General features: G+C 50.6%; 1 protein-coding gene across 1 annotated transcript in view; it reads right to left on the reverse strand.

Moving 5' to 3' along the window:
* The window catches only part of LOC146062823 (DNA (cytosine-5)-methyltransferase 3A-like), a 48,025-nt gene extending 27,114 nt beyond the window's left edge, over positions 1–20,911 (reverse strand). The window contains exons 1-9 of the mRNA XM_083174833.1: positions 20,756–20,911; positions 14,919–14,989; positions 13,948–14,016; positions 10,108–10,200; positions 8,586–8,630; positions 7,060–7,139; positions 6,849–6,961; positions 623–806; positions 327–411 (exon numbers count right to left, since the gene is read on the reverse strand). Of these exons, the coding sequence (XP_083030959.1) occupies positions 327–411; positions 623–806; positions 6,849–6,961; positions 7,060–7,139; positions 8,586–8,630; positions 10,108–10,200; positions 13,948–14,016; positions 14,919–14,985 (736 nt within the window). The 5' untranslated portion in view covers positions 14,986–14,989; positions 20,756–20,911. The remainder of the gene's footprint in view (positions 1–326; positions 412–622; positions 807–6,848; positions 6,962–7,059; positions 7,140–8,585; positions 8,631–10,107; positions 10,201–13,947; positions 14,017–14,918; positions 14,990–20,755) is intronic.
* Between the last annotated feature and the right edge of the window lie 288 nt (positions 20,912–21,199).

Genomic DNA, 21,199 nt, shown 5'->3' on the forward strand with positions numbered 1-21,199 from the left:
CAGAGCCTCCTACCATCTACACACACCGGAAGCGCCTCTTCATAGAGATGACATCAGCGTTAATATTATGTAAGCAGAAATGATTGTACCCCCCCCCCCCCCCTGTTCCCTGTTTGCATGTTACTATGCGGTAGCACCTCTCACTGCAGTCTAGAAACCTGTTTCCCATATAATATTTATATTTGATGAATGTGCTACAGACGTTACCCTGGTCCATAGCGTCACTGTACCTGATAACTGAGAAGCAGACACTGTGAATAATATGGCAATGCTAGACAGCACGGCAGCCAGAGATATAACAGACAGGCCACAGAGTGTCAGCTCACCTGTCGCAATGCCATCAAACAAAGACAGCACCACAATTGGCTTCCTTTCCATGGGTGGGATTGGGGAGTAGAGCGGTGGAGGGTCCTGTGACACAAAAGTGATTGGATTAGGAGTTTGGCCCATTTACCCAGAGGGATGACACGTTTGTCACACAGGTATCATGCCTGTCATACAGAGGTCACAGCCTGGTACAGTGGCCTGAGCCATACCTACATCCCCGGTCTCCTCCGTATCCCCATCCCAGCACCCCCCCTGACGTGTACGTGTCCTGCAGTGTGCACAGTGCGGTACTTACATATTCTAGATCATGGTGGTTGGATAGGAGAGACTGAAGGTGGGAGCGCCAGTCATCCCGTCTCTGTAGCAGTCCCTTCACCCCATTCTGGTCACACATGACACAGTTCCAGGGGTCTTCCTGTATAGCTGCCTGTGCCGCACCCGGCCCAACTAACAAGTCCACGCAGTCCACACAGTAGCACCTGTCAGATAACATGTAGCAGAAGGGAAAGGGTTACTTACATTGGTTGTGTAGGTGTACATATATGTAGACATGTTATATGATACACGGTTGTATTGGACACAGTGATGCAGAGACGGTGATGCAGTTAAGGGCCGCAGAGACTCTCTGTACAATATGTCAGGAAGGGGCCGCAGAAACTCGCTGTACAATATGTCAGGAAGGGGCCGCAGAGACTCACTGTACAACATGTCAGGAAGGGGCCGCAGAGACTCACTGTACAATATGTCAGGAAGGGGCCGCAGAGACTCGCTGTACAATATGTCAGGAAGGGGACGCAGAAACTCGATGTACAATATGTCAGGAAGGGGCCGCAGAAACTCGCTGTACAATATGTCAGGAAGGGGCCGCAGAGACTCGCTGTACAATATGTCAGGAAGGGGACGCAGAGACTTGCTGTACAATATGTCAGGAAGGGGACGCAGAGACTTGCTGTACAATATGTCAGGAAGGGGCCGCAGAGACTCACTGTACAACATGTCAGGAAGGGGCGGCAGAAACTCACTGTACAATATATCAGGAAGGGGTGGCAGAGACTCACTGTACAATATGTCAGGAAGTGGTCGCAGAGACTCACTGTACAATATGTCAGGAAGGGGACGCAGAGACTCACTGTACAATAAGTCACGAAGGGGCAGCAGAAACTCACTGTACAATAGGTCAGGAAGGGGCGGCAGAGACTCACTGTACAATATTTCAGGAAGGAGAGGCAGAGAATCTCTGTACAATATGTCAGGAAGGGGTCGCAGAGACTCACAGTACAATATGTCAGGAAGGGGCAGCAGAGACTCACTGTACAATAGGTCAGGAAGGGGCGGCAGAGACTCACAGTACAATAGGTCAGGAAGGAGAGGCAGAGACTCACTGTACAATATGTCTGGAAGGGGCGGCAGAGACTCACAGTACAATATGTCAGGAAGGAGAGGCAGAAACTCGCTGTACAATATGTCAGGAAGGGGCCGTAGAGACTCACTGTACAATATGTCAGGAAGGGGCCGCAGAAACTCACTGTACAATATGTCAGGAAGGGGCAGCAGAGACTCACTGTACAATATGTCATGAAGGGGCTGCAGAGACTCACTGTACAATATGTCAGGAAAGGGCCGCAGAAACTCGCTATACAATATGTCAGGAAGGGGCGGCAGAGACTTGCTGTACAATATGTCAGTAAGGGGCCGCAGAGACTCGCTGTACAATATGTCAGGAAGGGGCGGCAGAGACTCACTGTACAATATGTCAGGAAGGGGCCGCAGAGACTTGCTGTACAATATGTCAAGAAGGGGCCGCAGAGACTCACTGTACAATATGTCAGGAAGGGGCTGTAGAAACTCGCTGTACAATATGTCAGGAAAGGGCTGCAGAGACTCACTGTACAATATGTCAGGAAGGGGCAGCAGAAACTCACTGTACAATATGTCAGGAAAGGGCCGCAGAAACTCGCTATACAATATGTCAGGAAGGGGCGGCAGAGACTCGCTGTACAATATGTCAGGAAAGGGCCGCAGAGACTCGCTGTACAATATGTCAGGAAGGGGCCGCAGAGACTCGCTGTACAATATGTCAGTAAGGGGCCGCAGAGACTCGCTGTACAATATGTCAGGAAGGGGCCGCAGAGACTTGCTGTACAATATGTCAAGAAGGGGCCGCAGAGACTCACTGTACAATATGTCAGGAAGGGGCTGTAGAAACTCGCTGTACAATATGTCAGGAAAGGGCTGCAGAGACTCACTGCACAAAATGTCAGGAAGGGGCGGCAGAAACTCGCTGTACAATATGTCAGGAAGGGGCCGCAGAGACTCACTGTACAATATGTCAGGAAGGGGCAGCAGAAATTCACTGTACAATATGTCAGGAAGGGGCCACAGCGACTCGCTGTACAATATGTCAGAAAGGGGCAGCAGAAACTCACTGTACAATATGTCAGAAAGGGGCTGCAGAGACTCACTGTACAATATGTCAGGAAGGGGCAGCAGAAACTCGCTGTACAATATGTCAGGAAAGGGCCATAGAGACTTGCTGTACAATATGTCAGGAAGGGGCCGCAGAAACTCACTGCAAAAATATGTCAGGAAGGGGCCACAGAGACTTACTATACAATATGTCAGGAAGGGGCCGCAGTGACTCGCTGTGCAATATGTCAGGAAGGAGCGGCAGAGACTCACTGTACAATATGTCAGGAAGGGGCCGCAGAGACTCACTGCACAATATGTCAGGAAGGGGCCACAGAGACTTGCTATACAATATGTCAGGAAGGGGCCGCAGTGACTCGCTGCACAATATGTCAGGAAGGGGCCACAGCGACTCGCTGTACAATATATCATGAAGGAGAGGCAGAGACTCGCTATACAATATGTCAGGAAGGGGCCGCAGAGACTCGCTGTACAATATATCATGAAGGGGCGGCAGAGACTCACTGTACAATATGTCAGGAAGGGGCCGCAGAGACTCGCTGTACAATATGTCAGGAAGGGGCCGCAGAGACTCACTGTACAATATGTCAGGAAGGGGCCGCAGAAACTCGCTGTACAATATGTCAGGAAGGGGCCACAGGGACTCGCAGCACAATATGTCAGGAAGGGGCCACAGCGACTCGCTGTACAATATGTCAGGAAGGGGCGGCAGAGACTCACTGTACAATATGTCAGGAAGGGGCCACAGCGACTCGCTGTACAATATGTCAGTAAGGGGCCGCAGAGACTCACTGTACAATATGTCAGGAAAGGGCCACAGCGACTCGCTGTACAATATGTCAGGAAGGGGCCGCAGAGACTCGCTGTACAATATATCATGAAGGGGCCGCAGAGACTAAGGGGCTTATTCTGGTTCACTCTTAGAGGCAAGTTTCTTCTCAAATGGAAAAAAAACATGTGCACTGCAGGTGGGGCAGATGTAACTTGTGCATAAAGAATTAGATTTGTTTATGTGCAGGGTAAATACTGACTGGTTTATTTCTACACTGCAATATAGATCTCATTTTGAAGAAAAACCCCACCCAAATCTAACTCTCTCTACACATGTTATATCTGCCCCACCTGCAGTGCACATGGTTTTGTCCATTTGAGAAGGAATTTTCCTCTAAGAGTGAACCAGAATACGTCCCTCAGTGTATGATGATTTATCAGAGAATAAAATCACCGGTAGCCCGGTATCACAATTCTAACTGCGGTATATACATATACACTATACCAGGAGTGCAGTATATCTGGAGCTTGGCATGCTGAGCATTAAGGTATATATAGCAGGAGTGCGGTACGCTTAATGAATTCTTGCGATTTACCAGGAACACGGTACAACCATAGTTCAGTATATCAGATGTGTGGTATAACAGTAGTGCAGTATACCACATGTACAGTGTAATAGGAGTGCAGTATACCAGATGTACTGTATGTTATAACAGGAGTGCAGTATACCAGACGCAGGAAAAAACGTATTTTTTGTGATACAGATGTACATACCGTACATCTGGTATACTGCACTACAGTTATACTGAACTGTTATACCGTGCATCTGAGTTCAGTATAACAGGAGTGCAGTATACCAGGAACACAGTAGAACAGGAGTGCAGCATAACAGGCGTGCGGTATAACAAAAGTGCGGTATACCAGATGGACGGTATAATAGGAGTGCAGTATGCCAGATGTACGGTAGAACAGGAGTGCAGTATACCAGATGTACCGTAGAACAGGAGTGCAGTATACCAGATGTACGGAATAACAGGAGTGCAGTATACCAGATGTATGTAAGAAAAGGAGTGTGATATACAGTATATGGAACGCAGTATACCAGGAACGGAGTGTAACAGGATTGCAGTATACTAGGTGCATGGAATACCAGGAGTGTGATAAACAGTATATGTAGTGCAGTTTACCAGGAACGTAGTATAACAGGAGTGCATTATAACAGGAAGATGGTACAACAGGAATGCAGTGCACGAGGAACAAAGTATAACAGGAACGCAATATAACAGGATTGCTGTATAACAGGAGGGCAGTATACCAGGAAAACTGTACAATATGGCTGCAATATAACGGGAGAGCAATATTCCAGATGCATGGGATAACAGCAGTACAATATACCAGGTGCATGGACTAACATGAGCATGATATACAGTATAAAGAGCGCAGTATACCAGGAATACAGTATAACAGTAGTGCAGTATAATAGGATTGCAATATAACTGGAGTGCAGTATACAAGATGTACAGTGTAATAGAAGTGCAGTTTATTAGGTGTATGGAATAACAGGCGTGTAATATACAGTATAAGGAGTGAGGTATAGCAGTATCATGGAGTGCAGTATAACTGGAGTAGAGTATACCAGATGTATGGCATAACAGGAGTGCAGTATATCAGATGTACATTATAACAGGAGTGCAGCATACCAGATGTAGTGTTCATTCTAGCACCTGCCACCTTTGAAAACCCATGCAGTTCCTGTTCCCTGCCCGGGGTGTTGCTGTCTGCTGTGGTGTTTATAGCACAGGTCTGGTTTACATATCAGTGCTGATATACAGACAACACTGTGCTAGAAGCACTACAGCAGACAGCAACACCCCAGGCAGGGAAGAGGAACTGCATGTGTTTTCAAAGATGGTGGGTGCTAGAATAAACACTACAGATGTACAGTATAACATGAGTGCAGTACACCATATGTACGGTATAACAGGAGAGCAGTATATTAGGAACACTGTATAATAGGATTCTGGTACAACTAGAGTGAACTATACCAGATGTAAGGTACAACAGGAGTGCAGTATACCTGGTGCATGGAACAACAAGAGTGCATACAGTATAATGAGTAAAGTATACCAGATGTACACTATAACAGGAGTGCAGTATATTAGGTGCATGGAATACAGAAAGTGTGATATACAATATAAGGAGCACAGTATACCAGGAAAGCGGCAACGGAATCCGCTGCGCTACATAAGAAACTGTTGAAAAATAAATAAATAAATAACTGGAGTGCAGTATACCTGATGTGCGGTATAACATGAGCGCAGTATACAAGGAATGTGATATAACAAGAGGGTAGTATACCAGGAATGCAGTATAACCGGAGTGAAGTATAATAGTATTGCAATATAACTGGAGTGCAGTATATCAGATGTACAGTATAACTGGAGTGCAGTATATTAGGTGTATGGAATAACAAGAGTGTGATATACAGTATATGGAGTGAAGTATAACAGGAATGCAGTAAACCAGGAACACAGTATAACAGGAATGCAGTATACCAGGAGTGCAGCATATTAGGGGCATGGAATAATAGAAGTGTGATTTACTGTATATGGAGTACATTAAACCAGGAACACGGTATAAAAGGAGTGCAATATACCAGATGTACAGTATAACAGGAGTGCAGTATATTAGGTGCATGGAATAACAGGAGTGTGATATACAGTGTAAGGAGTGCATTATATCATGAACGCGGTATACCTGTAGTGCAGTATATCCTAGGAGTGCAGTATACCATGAGTGCTGTATAGCACGAGTGCGGCATACCAGGAATGCAGTATACCAGGAGTGTGGTATATCCTAGGAGTGTGGTATATCCTAGGAGTGCGGTATGACAGGAGTGCAGTATACCAGGAGTGCAGTATACCAGGAGGGAGTATACCAGGAGTGCACTATATCAGGAATGCGGTATAACAAGAGTGCAGTATACCAGGAGTGCAGTATACCAGGAGTGCGGCATACCAGGAGTGCAGTATACCAGGAGTGTGGTATATTCTAGGAGTGCGGTATGACAGGAGTGCAGTATACCAGGAGTGCACTATATCAGGAATGCGGTATAACAAGAGTGCAGTACACCAGGGAAATGCAGCTGGGTCTTTCTGGCCTAATATCACTTCAATTACAGCTACAGCAGAGATACCAAAACTCTCTACATTTTAATGATGTAACAATACTTTGTGCTGGCACAATGCTCCATTATGAAACCAGACTGTACCCAGAAGACTTCTAATGCCCCCCACCCCCTCATACATACACTGTGACCTCACCTCCAACAGCCCTGACTGCCGCACATCAGAATCTTCTTCCCAGAGGAGCAGACGCTGCAGTAACACTGACGCCCGTCATCATCCACCAGGTAACCCCAGCTCAGGAACCAGTCCTACAGGATGGACAGGGTGACAGACAGCGCGGTGTGAGAGGAGAGACCGCCATATGATGTGTTAGTGTGCACCTGTTGTCAAATTGGTTCCATGGTACCTGGCATCTCTGGCACAAGCCCCCAATAAAGAGGGGGTGCTGACCGGCGACATCTAGACTGCCGCAGGCAATGCAGAAATCTGTAAGAGAGGAAAAAAGAGACATGGGACCTAATTCTGGTTGACACGCATTGCTGCATGTCATTTCTCGCCTGCCATTTGCATATGCCACCGCCCCCCTTCGCAGGGCGAATTCCCACGCACGGCTGCGACAACAACCGAATACTGTGCAAGGAACACTCTGAGGTGTCTTAGCTTTGCTTGTATTCCCAAGAGGAAAATGGCGGCCAGCTCTTGTGATGTCACCGGCACTCACGTCACTGGGTGATCACTATGGGAACGCCCATGGAAACCATGCACATATAATACCCCATCACGCTTGCATGCGACTTCACATGCGAGCATACAGACCAGAATGACCCCCATACTGTACAGGGATGAGGAGGCGTGTCATGGCGGACGGCTGTGGTTATATGGACATTACACAGTCACTAGATAGATATAAACTCCAGCATCTCCCAAACTAAGGCAGGATTAGTGCACCTTCATGCCACTTTATCAGCCAGCCATGGGTAATACCATGTCCCACTGCAAGGGAGCAGATGTGGCTGTGCAATTGGGTAACACCATGCTGCACTGCACAGGGGCAGATGTGGCTGTGCAAATGGGTAATACCATGCCGCACTGCAAGGGGGCAGATGCAGCTGTGCAACTGGGTAATACCATGCTGCACTGCAAGGGGGCAGATGTAGCTGTGCAACTGGGTAATACCATGCCGCACTGCAAGGGGGCAGATGCAGCTGTGCAACTGGGTAATACCATGCTGCACTGCAAGGGGGCAGATGTAGCTGTGCAACTGGGTAATACCATGCTGCACTGCAAGGGGGCAGATGTAGCTGTGCAACTGGGTAATACCATGCCGCACTGCAGCGGGTCAGATATACCATGTACAGAGAGTTAAATGTGTGTGCTCAAACTGACATTTAAATTGCATATGTGACCATCTATCATGTGTGGGCTACATGCAAAAGCAGCCAGTATTTCCCCTGCACAGAAACAAAGTACATGAATGTGGTCTCCTGCATGGCAGTATGGTGTCACCCGATTTGTTTTGCTGTACTAACAACCAGGAACCAGCCCCATAATATATTGGGAAGATAATACTGCCAGAATGACAAGTTCAGCCGTAATATACCCGCGCTCACACACACAGCTATAGAATCACTACAAGCAAATAGGCGAGCACTGGGGGCCCCACACTTGCCAGGGGCCGATTCCCCATCCGGCAGCTTATTACAGTAATAGAGCTGCTGAACACCAGCACTGTAATTAATATGTAGCTAATAATTTCCATCATAACCATTGCCCAGGGTGTACCCGGCGTCCTACATACACCCGAGTGCTGTACTGTGAATGAGCCCCTCACCCTGACACTTACACATGTCCCCCTCCTGATCTGTACATCTGTGTGCTCCCTGACATTCCATCGGCCTCAGATTATGTCGCTGAGACAGATCATTTACGAACCTTCCATCCCTATGTTCTCCTGCCGCACCTCACGGAACAGCCTCTCTGCAAAACAGAAGTACATGGAGACTGTGAGCCTGCGCTGGCCAGCGTGCGCCCGTGGAATGGGTGGTCATACCTAGAAGCCCCCACAGAACGCAAAGCCCCCACAGATGGCACAACTGGAGGTAAAACACTGTAACCAAGATGGCCATGCTCTTTGTGTTCAAGTGAAAAATGGCAGAGGGTACAACTCGTCTCCTGCCAGGCAGACCACCGGCACTGCTGAGTGCATTGGTGGAGCTGGCTGGTGGACTCCAAGTGTTATGGTGCCAGACTGGCCTGCCAACCTCCTTGTGGAAGCCTTGGCAGGCCAGGGCCTCTGTAGGGCAAAGGTCAATGCCCAGTTCACTCCGCACACTCCGCATTGCCCAGCAGGAGGCTACGGTAACTCATCAGCCATGCAAGTGCCCCCCAAACTTAGTCCTCGAGGTGCCATGACTGGCTCGGTCCAAGGGATATCCATAGGCGAGCACAGGGTCACAGAGTAACTGATACATTATTTAGGTGCCATGTACTGCTGTAATGCTGGGGATCGCGGAGCTGTGGTGATGATTGGCTGTCCTTATCCTGTGACACTGCTCTGCCTAGGTGCCATGTACTGCTGTAATGCTGGGGATCGCGGAGCTGTGGTGATGATTGGCTGTCCTTATCCTGTGACACTGCTCTGCCTAGGTGCCATGTACTGCTGTAATGCTGGGGATCGCGGAGCTGTGGTGATGATTGGCTGTCCTTATCATGTGATACTGCTCTGCCTAGAGAGATCCCAAGACCACAGAGGGATCCCGAGACCACAGCGACAAATGGTGGCAAGGTGTGTGATAGGCCTGGGCACATAGCTCATTATGGGGAGATCTAACGAGGACAAATAACGGGGTTGCACATTGCAGCCAATTAGATTGCAGGGGCCAAATGTCACAGGGTGTGGGAGATTTGGGGAGAGTTTTCTCATTGCTCAACGGAGAGATATCGCAGAACTTTCCTTCCGGCTGCAATCAAAATGTACAACTGTCATGGTCTGAAGAAGACCTGCATGTGCCTAGATTCTTGAGTTATATTGTTTGGATCTTGTCTTATTATGTGTGTTCTTATTGTTATGCTACTACTCTTATCTGTACTTGAACCTTGCTGTAACACTGACATTTCTCCATTGTGAGACGAATAAAGGAATTCTATATTGTTTCATGCCAGTGATTATTTACACCGCAGAACCATGTAATCGATTCCCTCTCACTCTCTGATTGTTGCACCCTGTTACATTTGGCCCCTGCTATCATTTACCAGGTATATTCTATAGGAGGATAACTATAATCTGTCTGGTTGCTATGTGAAACGTCTCCATCGGTTTAGGAGCTCCACAATAGCCACAGTCCTGGCCCAGTGTCTACCAGTCACCAAGACTATACAATAAACATATGAAGCATAACTCCCCCCCACCCCCCCCCCCCCCCCCCCCCACATTATCAGACCAGGATAGACGAACCTCGCACACAGTGGCCTTCATCAGTCTTCAGCCCTTTACCTGGGCCACCAGCAGAGCACAAGTCATCTTCTGAGTCAACATAAATGGAGCATTCTGCAACAAGAGAGAGGGAGGATCTCACTGGTTGTGTCAGTCTTAGTACTTCATTATAACATCCCCTTGGGTAGGGTACAAAATGCTGGCATTTAGGAATGCAAGACAGAAGATCACAAAGTCAACAGATCCCAGTAAGTATTCTAACCCTAACCTCCCCCTCCTACAGCCTAAACCTAATCCTGCGCTCCTATAGCCTCTCCCATAGCCTAGCACTCTCCTCCTGCAGCCTAACCCTAACCCTCCCCTCCTGCAGCCTAACCATCCCCTCCTGCAGCCTAACCCTAACCATCCCCTCCTGCAGCCTAACCCTAACCATCCCCTCCTGCAGCCTAACCCTAACCATCCCCTCCTGCAGCCTAACCCTAACCATCCCCTCCTGCAGCTTAACCCTAATCCTGCGCTCCTATAGCCTCTCCCATAGCCTAGCACTCTCCTCCTGCAGCCTAACCCTAACCTCCCCTCCTGCAGCTTAACCCTAACCTCTCCTCCTGCAGCTTAACCCTAATCCTGCGCTCCTATAGCCTCTCGCATAGCCTAGCACTCTCCTCCTGCAGCCTAACCCTAATCCTGCGCTCCTATAGCCTCTCCCATAGCCTAGCACTCTCCTCCTGCAGCCTAACCCTAACCATCCCCTCCTGCAGCCTAACTCTAATTCTGACCGCCTGTAGCCTCTCCCATAGCCCAGAACACTCCTCCTGCAGCCTAACCCTAACCTCCCCCTCCTGCAGCCTAACCATCCCCTCCTGCAGCTTAACCCTAATCCTGCGCTCCTATAGCCTCTCCCATAGCCTAGCACTCTCCTCCTGCAGCCTAACCCTAACCTCCCCCTCCTGCACCCTAACCCTAATCCTGCGCTCCTATAGCCTCTCCCATAGTATAGCACTCTCCTCCGGCAGCCTAACCCTAACCATCCCCTCCTGCAGCCTAACCCTAATCCTGACCACCTGTAGCCTCTCCGATAGCCCGGAACACTCCTCCTGCAGCCTAACCCTAACCCCCCCCCTTCCCACAGCCTAACCCTAACCTGTCATAGACTAAACCTAATACTGCCCTCCTGTATACCTTCCTCTCCCATAGCCTAGAACTCTCCTCCTGCAGCCTATCCCTAAAATCCCTCTCCTGAAGCCTAACTCTTCCACAGCTAAATCCTAACCCACCAGTCCCACAGCCTAACCCTAACCTCCCCCTCCTGCAGCCTAACCCTAATCCTGCGCTCCTATAGCCTAGCACTCTCCTCCTGCAGCCTAACCCTAACCTCCCCTCCCACAGCCTAACCCTAACCTGTCATAGACTAAACCTAATCCTGCCCTCCTGTATACCTTCCTCTCCCATAGCCTAGAACTCTCCTCCTGCAGCCTATCCCTAAGATCCCTCTCCTGAAACCTAACTCTTCCACAGCTAAATCCTAACCCACCCATCCCACAGCCTAACCCCAACCTCCCTCTCCTGCAGCCTAACCCTAGTCCTGCGCTCCTATAGCCTCTCCCATAGCCTAGCACTCTCCTCCTTCAGCCTAACCCCTTACCTCCCCCTCCCACAGCCTAACCCTAACCTGTCATAGACTAAACCTAATCCTGCCTTCCTGTAGCTATACCTTCCTCTCCCATAGCCTAGCACTCCCCTCCTGCAGCCTAGCCCTAACCCACCCGTCCCACAGCCTAACCATAACCTTCTTCTCCTTCAGCCTAACCCTATTCTCCCCCTCATGCAGCCTAACCCTCCTCTCCCACAGCCTAGCAAATCCTTTAATGTAGCCTAACACTAACCTCACCCTCCTGCAGCCTAACCCTAACCTCTCCCTCCTTAAGTCTAACTATTTCCTCTTGCAGCCTACCTGGATCTTCTACTCTCTCCTCAGCTCACCCTCTTCTATTCCTCCCCCTCTATCTCTTCAGCTTCCATTCTTCTCATTTTCTCTCTAGTCAGCTGCTCATCTTCTTTTCCTTTTCTCTTTCCTCAGGTCACCCTCTTCTTATCCTATTCTTCTGCTGGACACTTTCTTCATTTCCCCTCTTATTCTCTCATCTTCCATTCTTCTCTTCTCTCTACTCAGCTTCTCCTCTTCTTTTCCTCCTCTCTGTCCTCAGACTCCCACTTCTTATACTAATTTCTTCTCCTCCTCAGCTGCCCCCTCTCTTTTTGCAGCTTCTCCTCTTTGTGTCATCAGCTTCACCTCTGTGTATCCTTATCCCCTCATCTCTCTCTTCAGATCATCTTCTTCTCCTTCTCTCTCTACTCAGCTTCTTCTTCTGCTCTCTTTCCTCAGCTTCTCGTATTCTCCTTCTCCTCTCTCTCATCAGCTCCTCCTCTTCTTCTCATCCGTTCTCCTCAACTCCTCTCCTCAGCTCCTTCACATCTTTTCCTCTCTCCCCACAGCTCCCCCTCTTCTCTTCAGCTCCCATTCTTGTCCTTCTAAATCTCCTCAACTTCACCTGTTCTATCTCCTCAGATCCTCCTCTTTTTCTTATCCTCATTTTTTTCCTCAGCTCCCCTTCTTCTTCCCTCTCTACTCAACTTCTCCTCTTCTTCTCCTCCTTTGTTTCCTCCACTCCTCTTCTTCTCCTCCTTTCCTCGGCTCCTTCTTTTTTTCTCCCCATCTCTCTCCACAACTCTCCCTCTACTCCTAAACAGCTCCCATTCATCTCCTCCTCCCTCTTCTCAGGTCCTCCTCTTATTCTTGACCTCCTATTTCACCTCAGCTCCTCCTCTTCTCATCCATTGTTTCCTCTGCTCCTCCTCTCTGTCCTCCACTTTTCTTCTCCTCCTCACCTCAGCTCCTTCTTTTTTTCTCCTCACCTCTTTCCACAACTCCCACTCTACTTCTATTCAACTCCCATTCACCTCCTCCTCCTTCTTTTCAGCTCCTCTTCTTCTTGACCTATTTCACCTCAGCTCCTCCTCTGTTGTTTCCTCTGCTCCTCCCCACCTTTCTCCACAACTCCCACTCTACTCCTACTCAACTCCCATTCATCTACTCCTCCCGCTTCTCAGCTCCTCCTCTACTTCTTAACTCCTATTTCACCTCAGCTCATCCTCTTCTTCTCCTTCTTTGTTTCCTCCTCTCCCCAGCTCCTTCTTTTCTATTCCCCATCTCTCTCCATAACTACTACTCAACTACCATTCATCTCCTCCTCCCTCTTCTCAGCTCCTCCTCTTCTGATCCTCTCTCACCCTCTCCTACTCTCTCCCCAGCTTCCTCTTCTATACTTCTCTCTCTCCTCAGCTTCCACTTTTCTTCTCCCCCATCTCTCTCTACAGCCCTCCTTTTCTCCTCTCTCTCATTAGTTCTCATTCTCCTCCTCTCTCTCTCATCAGCTACCCCTCTTTTTGACATCCTCTTGCTCCTCATCTCCCCATATTCTCCTACTCTCTCCTCAGCCCCGTCTTTTTCTCCTCTCCCTCCTCAGTTTCCACTCTTCTTCTCCTCCTATCTCTTTCCGTTATCTGTTTCTCTTATCACCACTGATTTTATTGTATCAATTATCCTTAGAATTACCTTTTTTTCCTTCTCATCTTTACCATTTAATATATGTATTTCCTACTGTTTAGAAGCACCCTTGTGTGTTTTACATTGTACGTGTTATGGAGCAAGTGCTTAGTGTTTTATATATTCTGCGTATAAAGGCTGAAATGTGAAGGACAGATATGAGGAAATAAGTGACACAGTGATCCCAGGAAACAAACGGCACGGTCACAGGTTACATTAATACGCCAATCTATCATGGTTCCCAGCGGATGTCTCACCCACGTAGTCTTCCTCATCCGAGATCACAATCACGGACTCCTCATCTTCAGACACCACGTAAATGTTGCCTTGTGTAGAAGAGAACGCATCATTCTTCTCATTGACTATACATATACATAACGTGAACATACTCCAAGGTGCTGTACAGTCAGGGATGTTGGTAAATTCAATTGTCTTTTGGGTGCCCTGTGCTCAGTGGAGCAATTCAATTGTTACTCTGAGTAGGCACAAATCCGGCAAACGCTTATTATTTCTATTTGCCGCCTCCAACTTATCGCATATGTGCCCTGGTCTATTAGGGCGCTACATGCTCCAAAAGTATTGGACGCCCAATTGCTCATTCCCACTGGTAAAATCAATTGAATATCGCCTGACCTAAAGTGAAGCTCCCATTGTGTATGTCAGTGGCACTATTGACGCTCATACAGTATACAGTGATACCTTTAGGGTCCACAGCACCCCTAACACCTCATCATCTGCCCACACTCACCTCTAGGGCCTACAGCACCCCTAACACCTCATCATCTGCCCACACTCACCTCCTCTAGGGTCCACAGCACCCCTAACACCTCATCATCTGCCCACACTCACCTCTAGGGCCTACAGCACCTCTAACACCTCATCATCTGCCCACACTCACCTCTAGGGCCTACAGCACCTCTAACACCTCATCATCTGCCCACACTTACCTCTAGGGTCCATTATACATCTATCATCTCATCACCTACCCACACTCACCACTAGGGCCCCTTACACCTCATTGTCCAACCACTCGCACCTGTATGGGCCCCTGAGATCTCTAACATTTTCATCTCTCAGGTTCTCAAGACCTATAATACCTCATCCTCCCCCTCACCACTAGGGGCCCATCTCTAATGCTAAGGACATTTACCCCTCTAACAAATCATATGTTCACTATCACCTATTGTGGGCCCCTAAAACCTGGAGCAGCTCAGCCTGGTTATCTCACCTTCAGGGCCCCGCAGGTCACTGCTCACCGGCTCCACACATTCAGCTGTGTCCATCTGGCCATCCATCTCCCTGTGCATGACCAACAGGTGTAGTTACACTGGCTGTATCATCCCAAGAATGTTACACACACAAATGTGCACAAACACACACATACACACACGTGCGCAAAGACACACATATACACACTGGCAAATTCCTGGTAAAGGGCACACACTTGCAGATGCCTGGTACAGGGCACACACATTGGCAATTGCTTGGTACAGAGCACAAGGGCGCACACACACACACACACACACACACACACTGGCAGATACCTGGTACAGCGCACACACACACTGGCAGATCCCCGACACAGGCTACACACACACTGGCAGGTCCCTGGTAAAAGGCACCCACACACTGGCAGGTCCCCAGTACAGGGCACACACACACTGGCAGATCCCCAGTACAGGGCACACACACACACACACTAGCAGATCCCCAGTACAGGGCACACACACACTGGCAGATCCCCAGTACAGGGCACACACACACTAGCAGATCCCCAGTACAGGGCACACACACACACACACACACACACTAGCAGATACCCGGTACAGGGCACACACACACTGGCAGATCCCCAGTACAGGGCACACACACACACTAGCAGATACCCGGTACAGGGAACACACACTGGCAGATCCCCAGTACAGGGCACACACACACTGGCAGATCCCCAGTACAGGGCACACACACAGTGTCAGATCCCCGGTACAGGGCACACACACATTGGCAGATCCCCAGTACAGAGCACACACACTGGCAGATCCCCAGTACAGGGCGCACACACACACAAAGGCAGGTCCCCGGTAAAGGGCACCCACAGACTGGCAGATCCCCAGTACAGGGCACACACACACTGGCAGATCCCCAGTACAGGGCGCACACACACTGGCAGATCCCCAGTACAGGGCGCACACACACTGGCAGATCCCCAATACAGGGCGCACACACACTGGTAGATCCCCAGTACAGGGCGCACACACACTGGTAGATCCCCAGTACAGAGCACACACACACTGGCAGATCCCCAGTACAGGGCACACACACACTGGCAGATCCCCAGTACAGGGCACACACACACTGGCAGACCCCAGTACAGGGCACACACACACACTGGCAGATGCCCAGTACAGGGCACCCACACACTGGCAGATCCCCAGTACAGGGCACACACACACACTGGCAGATCCCAGACACAGGGTACACACACAAAGGCAGGTCCCCGGTAAAGGGCACACACACAAAGGCAGGTCCCCGGTAAAGGGCACACACACAAAGGCAGGTCCTCGGTAAAGGGCACACACACAAAGGCAGGTCCCCGGTAAAGGGCACACACACAAGCAGATCCCCAATAAAGGGCACCCACACACACGGGCACAGTGGCAGATCCCCAGTAAAGAGCACACGCACACTGGCAGATCCCCAGTAAAGAGCACACTCACTGGCAGATCCCCAGTACAGGGCACACACACACACTGGCAGATCCCCAGTACAGGGCACACACACACAAAGGCAGGTCCCTGGTAAAGGGCACCCACACACTGGCAGATCCCCGGTACAGGGCGCACACACACTGGCAGATCCCCAGTACAGAGCACACACACACTGGCAGATCCCCAGAACAGAGCACACACACTGGCATATCCCCAGTACTGGGCACATACACTGGTATACAGGACACACAGACACTGGCAGATCCCCGATACAAGCCGCACACACCCACACACACTGGCATCATCCCAATTATACGGAACACACACTAACAGATCCCCAGTACAGGGCACACACACACTGCCAAATCCCTGATACACGGCACACACACACGCACACTGGCATACAGGGCACACACACTGGAATACAGGGCACACACACTGGCATACAGGGCACACACACTAGCAGAACCCTGATACAGGGCATACACACACACACTGGCAAACAGGGCACACACAAACACACACACACACTAGCATACAGGGCACACACACTGGGATACAGAGCACACACACTGGGAGATCTCAGGTACAGGGCACACACACTGGCAGGTCCCCGGTATAGTGCGCACACACACACACTGGCAGATACCAGTTACAGGGCACACACACTGGCAGATCCCCAGTACAGGGCACACACTGGTAGATCCCCAATACAGGGCACCCACACACTGGCAGATCCCCAGTACAGGGGGCGCACACACACACACTGGCAGATCCCCGGTACAGGGCACACACACTGGTAGATCCCCAATACAGGGCACCCACACACTGGCAGATCCCCAGTACAGGCCACACACATGGGCACACTGGCAGATCCCTGGTAAAGAGCACACGCACTGGCAAATGTCCAGTACAGAGCACACACACTGGCAGATTCACGGTACAGGGCACACACACTGGCAGATCCCCTGCACTAGGCACATACACTGGTATACAGGGCACACAGACACTGGCAGATCCCCGATACAAGCCGCATACACCCACACACACTGGCATCATCCCCATTATACGGAACACACACACTGACAGATCCCCAGTACAGGGCACACACACACTGACAGATCCCTGATACACGGCACACACACGCACACTGATACAGGGCACACACACTGGAATACAGGGCAGACACACTGGCATACAGGGCACACACACTAGCAGAACCCTGATACAGGGCATACACACACATTGGCAAACAGGGCACACACACACAAACACACACACTAGCATACAGGGCACACACACTGGGATACAGAGCACACACACTGGCAGATCTCCGGTACAGGGCACACACACTGGCAGATCCCCGGTGTAGGGCGCACACACACACACTGGCAGATCCCCGGTACAGGGCACACACACTGGCAGATCCCCAGTACAGGGCACACACTGGTAGATCTCCAATACAGGGCACCTACACACTGGCAGATCCCCAGTACAGGGCGCACACACACTGGCAGATCCCCGGTACAGGGCGCACACACACTGGCAGATGCCCAGTACAGAGCACACACATGGGCAGATCTCTGGTACAGGGCACACACACTGGCAGATTCACGGTACAGGGCATACACACACTGGCAGATCCCCAGTACTGGGCACATACACTGGTATACAGGGCACACAGACACTGGCAGATCCCCAATTCAAGGAGCACACACCCACACACACTGGCATCATCCCCATTATAGAGAACACACACTGGCAGATCCCCGGTACAGGAAACACACACACTGGCAGATCCTCGGTACAGGGCACACACACTGGCATAAAGGGCAAACACACTGGGATACAGAGCACACACAATGGCAGATCCCTATTACATGGAACACACACTGGCAGATCACCGGTACAGGGCACACACACACTGGCAGATCCCCGGTACAGGGCACACACACTGGCAGCTCCCCAGTACAGGGCACACACACTGGCAGATCCCCGGTAAAGAGCACATACACTGACAGATCTCCGGTACAGGGCACACACACTGGCAGATCCACGGTACAAGGCACATACATACTGGTATACAGGGCACATAGATACTGGCAGATCACAGATACAGGGCACACACACTGGCAGATCCCCATTATAGTGAACACACACTGACAGATACCTGATACAGGGCACACACATGCACACTGGCATACAGAGCACACACAGACACTGGCATACAGGGCACACACACACTAGCAGAACCCTAATACAGGGCATACACAAACACACAGGCCAATAGTACACACACACACACACAAACAAACACTAGCATACAGGGCACACACACTGGGATACAGAGCACACACACTGGCAAATCTCCGGTATAGGGCACAAACACTGGCATACAGGGCACACACACTGGCAGATCCCCATTACATGGAACACACACTGACAGATCACCGATATAGGACACACACACACTGCCAGATCCTGATAAAGTGCACACACACACACACTGGCATCATCCCCATCATAGAGAACACACACTGGCAGATCCCCGGTACAGGGCACGCACACACTGGCAGATCCCCGGTACAGGGCACAAACACTGGCATATCCCCAGTACTGGGCACACACTGGCATACAGGGCACACACACTGGGATACAGCGCACACACACTGGCAGATCCCCATTACATGGAACACACACTGGCAGATCACCGATGTAGGACACACACACACACACACACTGGCAGATCCTGATAAAGTGCACACACACACACTGGCATCATCCCCATTATAGAGAACACACACTGGCAGATCCCCGGTACAGGGCACGCACACACTGGCAGATCCCCGGTACAAGGCACACACACTGACAGATCCCCGGTACTGGGCACACACACTGGCATACAGGGCACACACTGGGATACAGAGCACACACACTGGCAGATCCCCATTACATGGAACACACACTGGCAGATCACCGATATAGGACACACACACACACTGGCAGATCCTGATAAAGTGCACACACAAACACACAGGCCAATAGTACACATACACACACAAACACTAGCATACAGGGCACACACACTGGGATACAGAGCACACACACTGGCAAATCTCGGGTACAGGGCACAAACACTGGCATACAGGGCACACACACTGGCATACAGGGCACACACACTGGCAGATCCCCATTACATGGAACACACACTGGCAGATCACCGATATAGGACACACACACACTGGCAGATCCTGATAAAGTGCACACATACACACTGGCATCATCCCCATTATAGAGAACACACACTGGCAGATCCCCGGTACAGGGCACGCACACACTGGCAGATCCCCGGTACAGGGCACACACACTGGCAGATCCCCGGTACTGGGCACACACACTGGCATACAGGGCACACACACTGGGATACAGAGCACACACACTGGCAGATCCCCATTACATGGAACACACACTGGCAGATCACCGATATAGGACACACACACACACACACTGGCAGATCCTGATAAAGTGCACACACACACACACACACACTGGCATCATCCCCATTATAGAGAACACACACTGGCAGATCCCCGGTACAGGGCACGCACACACTGGCAGATCCCCGGTACAAGGCACACACACTGGCAGATCCCCGGTACTGGGCACACACACTGGCATACAGGGCACACACACTGGGATACAGAGCACACACACTGGCAGATCCCCGGTACTGGGCACACACACTGGCATACAGGGCACACACACTGGGATACAGAGCACACACACTGGCATATCCCCATTACATGGAACACACACTGGCAGATCACCGATATAGGACACACACACACATACACACACACTGGCAGATCCTGATAAAGTGCACACACACTGGCATCATCCCCATTATAGAGAACACACACTGGCAGATCCTCAGTACAGGGCACACACACTGGCAGATCCCCGGTACTGGGCACACACACTGACATACAGGGCACACATACACTGGCAGATCACAATACAGGACACACACACACTGGCAGATCCCCATTACATTGACCACACACTGGCATCCTCCCAATTATACACACACTGACACATCCCTGATACAGGGCACGCACACACACACACACTGGCATACAGGGCACACACACACACACACACTGGCATACAGGGCACATATACTGGCAGAATCCTGATACAGGGCATACACACACACTGGGAAACAGGTCACACACACGAACACACACTAGCATACAGGGCACACACACACACACTGAGATACAGGGCACACACACTGGCAGATCCCCTGTACATAGCATGGCACCATGACATCCAGCACTATGTCCCCAGTACCTACCTGAGCTGGTGCTGGGATTGGGAGAGGTGGTCTCGAACAGTCTGGACTCCGAAATAGAGACTACCGATATCCTGGAGCTGCAGAGTAGTGCGCCCCACGGGTGTGTCCGGCTCCTCCCTCTGTGCACCGGCTTGTGCGCGTCCCGTTGCACCGGCCCCTCCCTCTGTTCAGTGCGCCTGTGCGGGACCCGCTGCACCGGCCCCTCCCTCTGTACAGTGCACCCGCCTGTGCGGGTCCCGCTGCACCGGCCCCTCCCTCTGTACAGTGCACCCGCCCGTGCGAGTCCCGACTCCCTGAGCTGCTGCTGTAGCCGCCATACACGGCATATGGGGATGGGGAAGTGACACAGATGATGCCATGCCCATTGCTGATGGTGGGAGGTTAGGGGATGTACAGTAACACGGAGTGAGCGGGGCACAGTCTGGTATCGTGTTGACAGTCAAT

The sequence above is a fragment of the Crinia signifera genome, chromosome 3 (genome assembly GCF_055691185.1).
Source record: "Crinia signifera chromosome 3, ASM5569118v1, whole genome shotgun sequence".
Taxonomy (NCBI): Eukaryota; Metazoa; Chordata; class Amphibia; order Anura; family Myobatrachidae; genus Crinia; species Crinia signifera.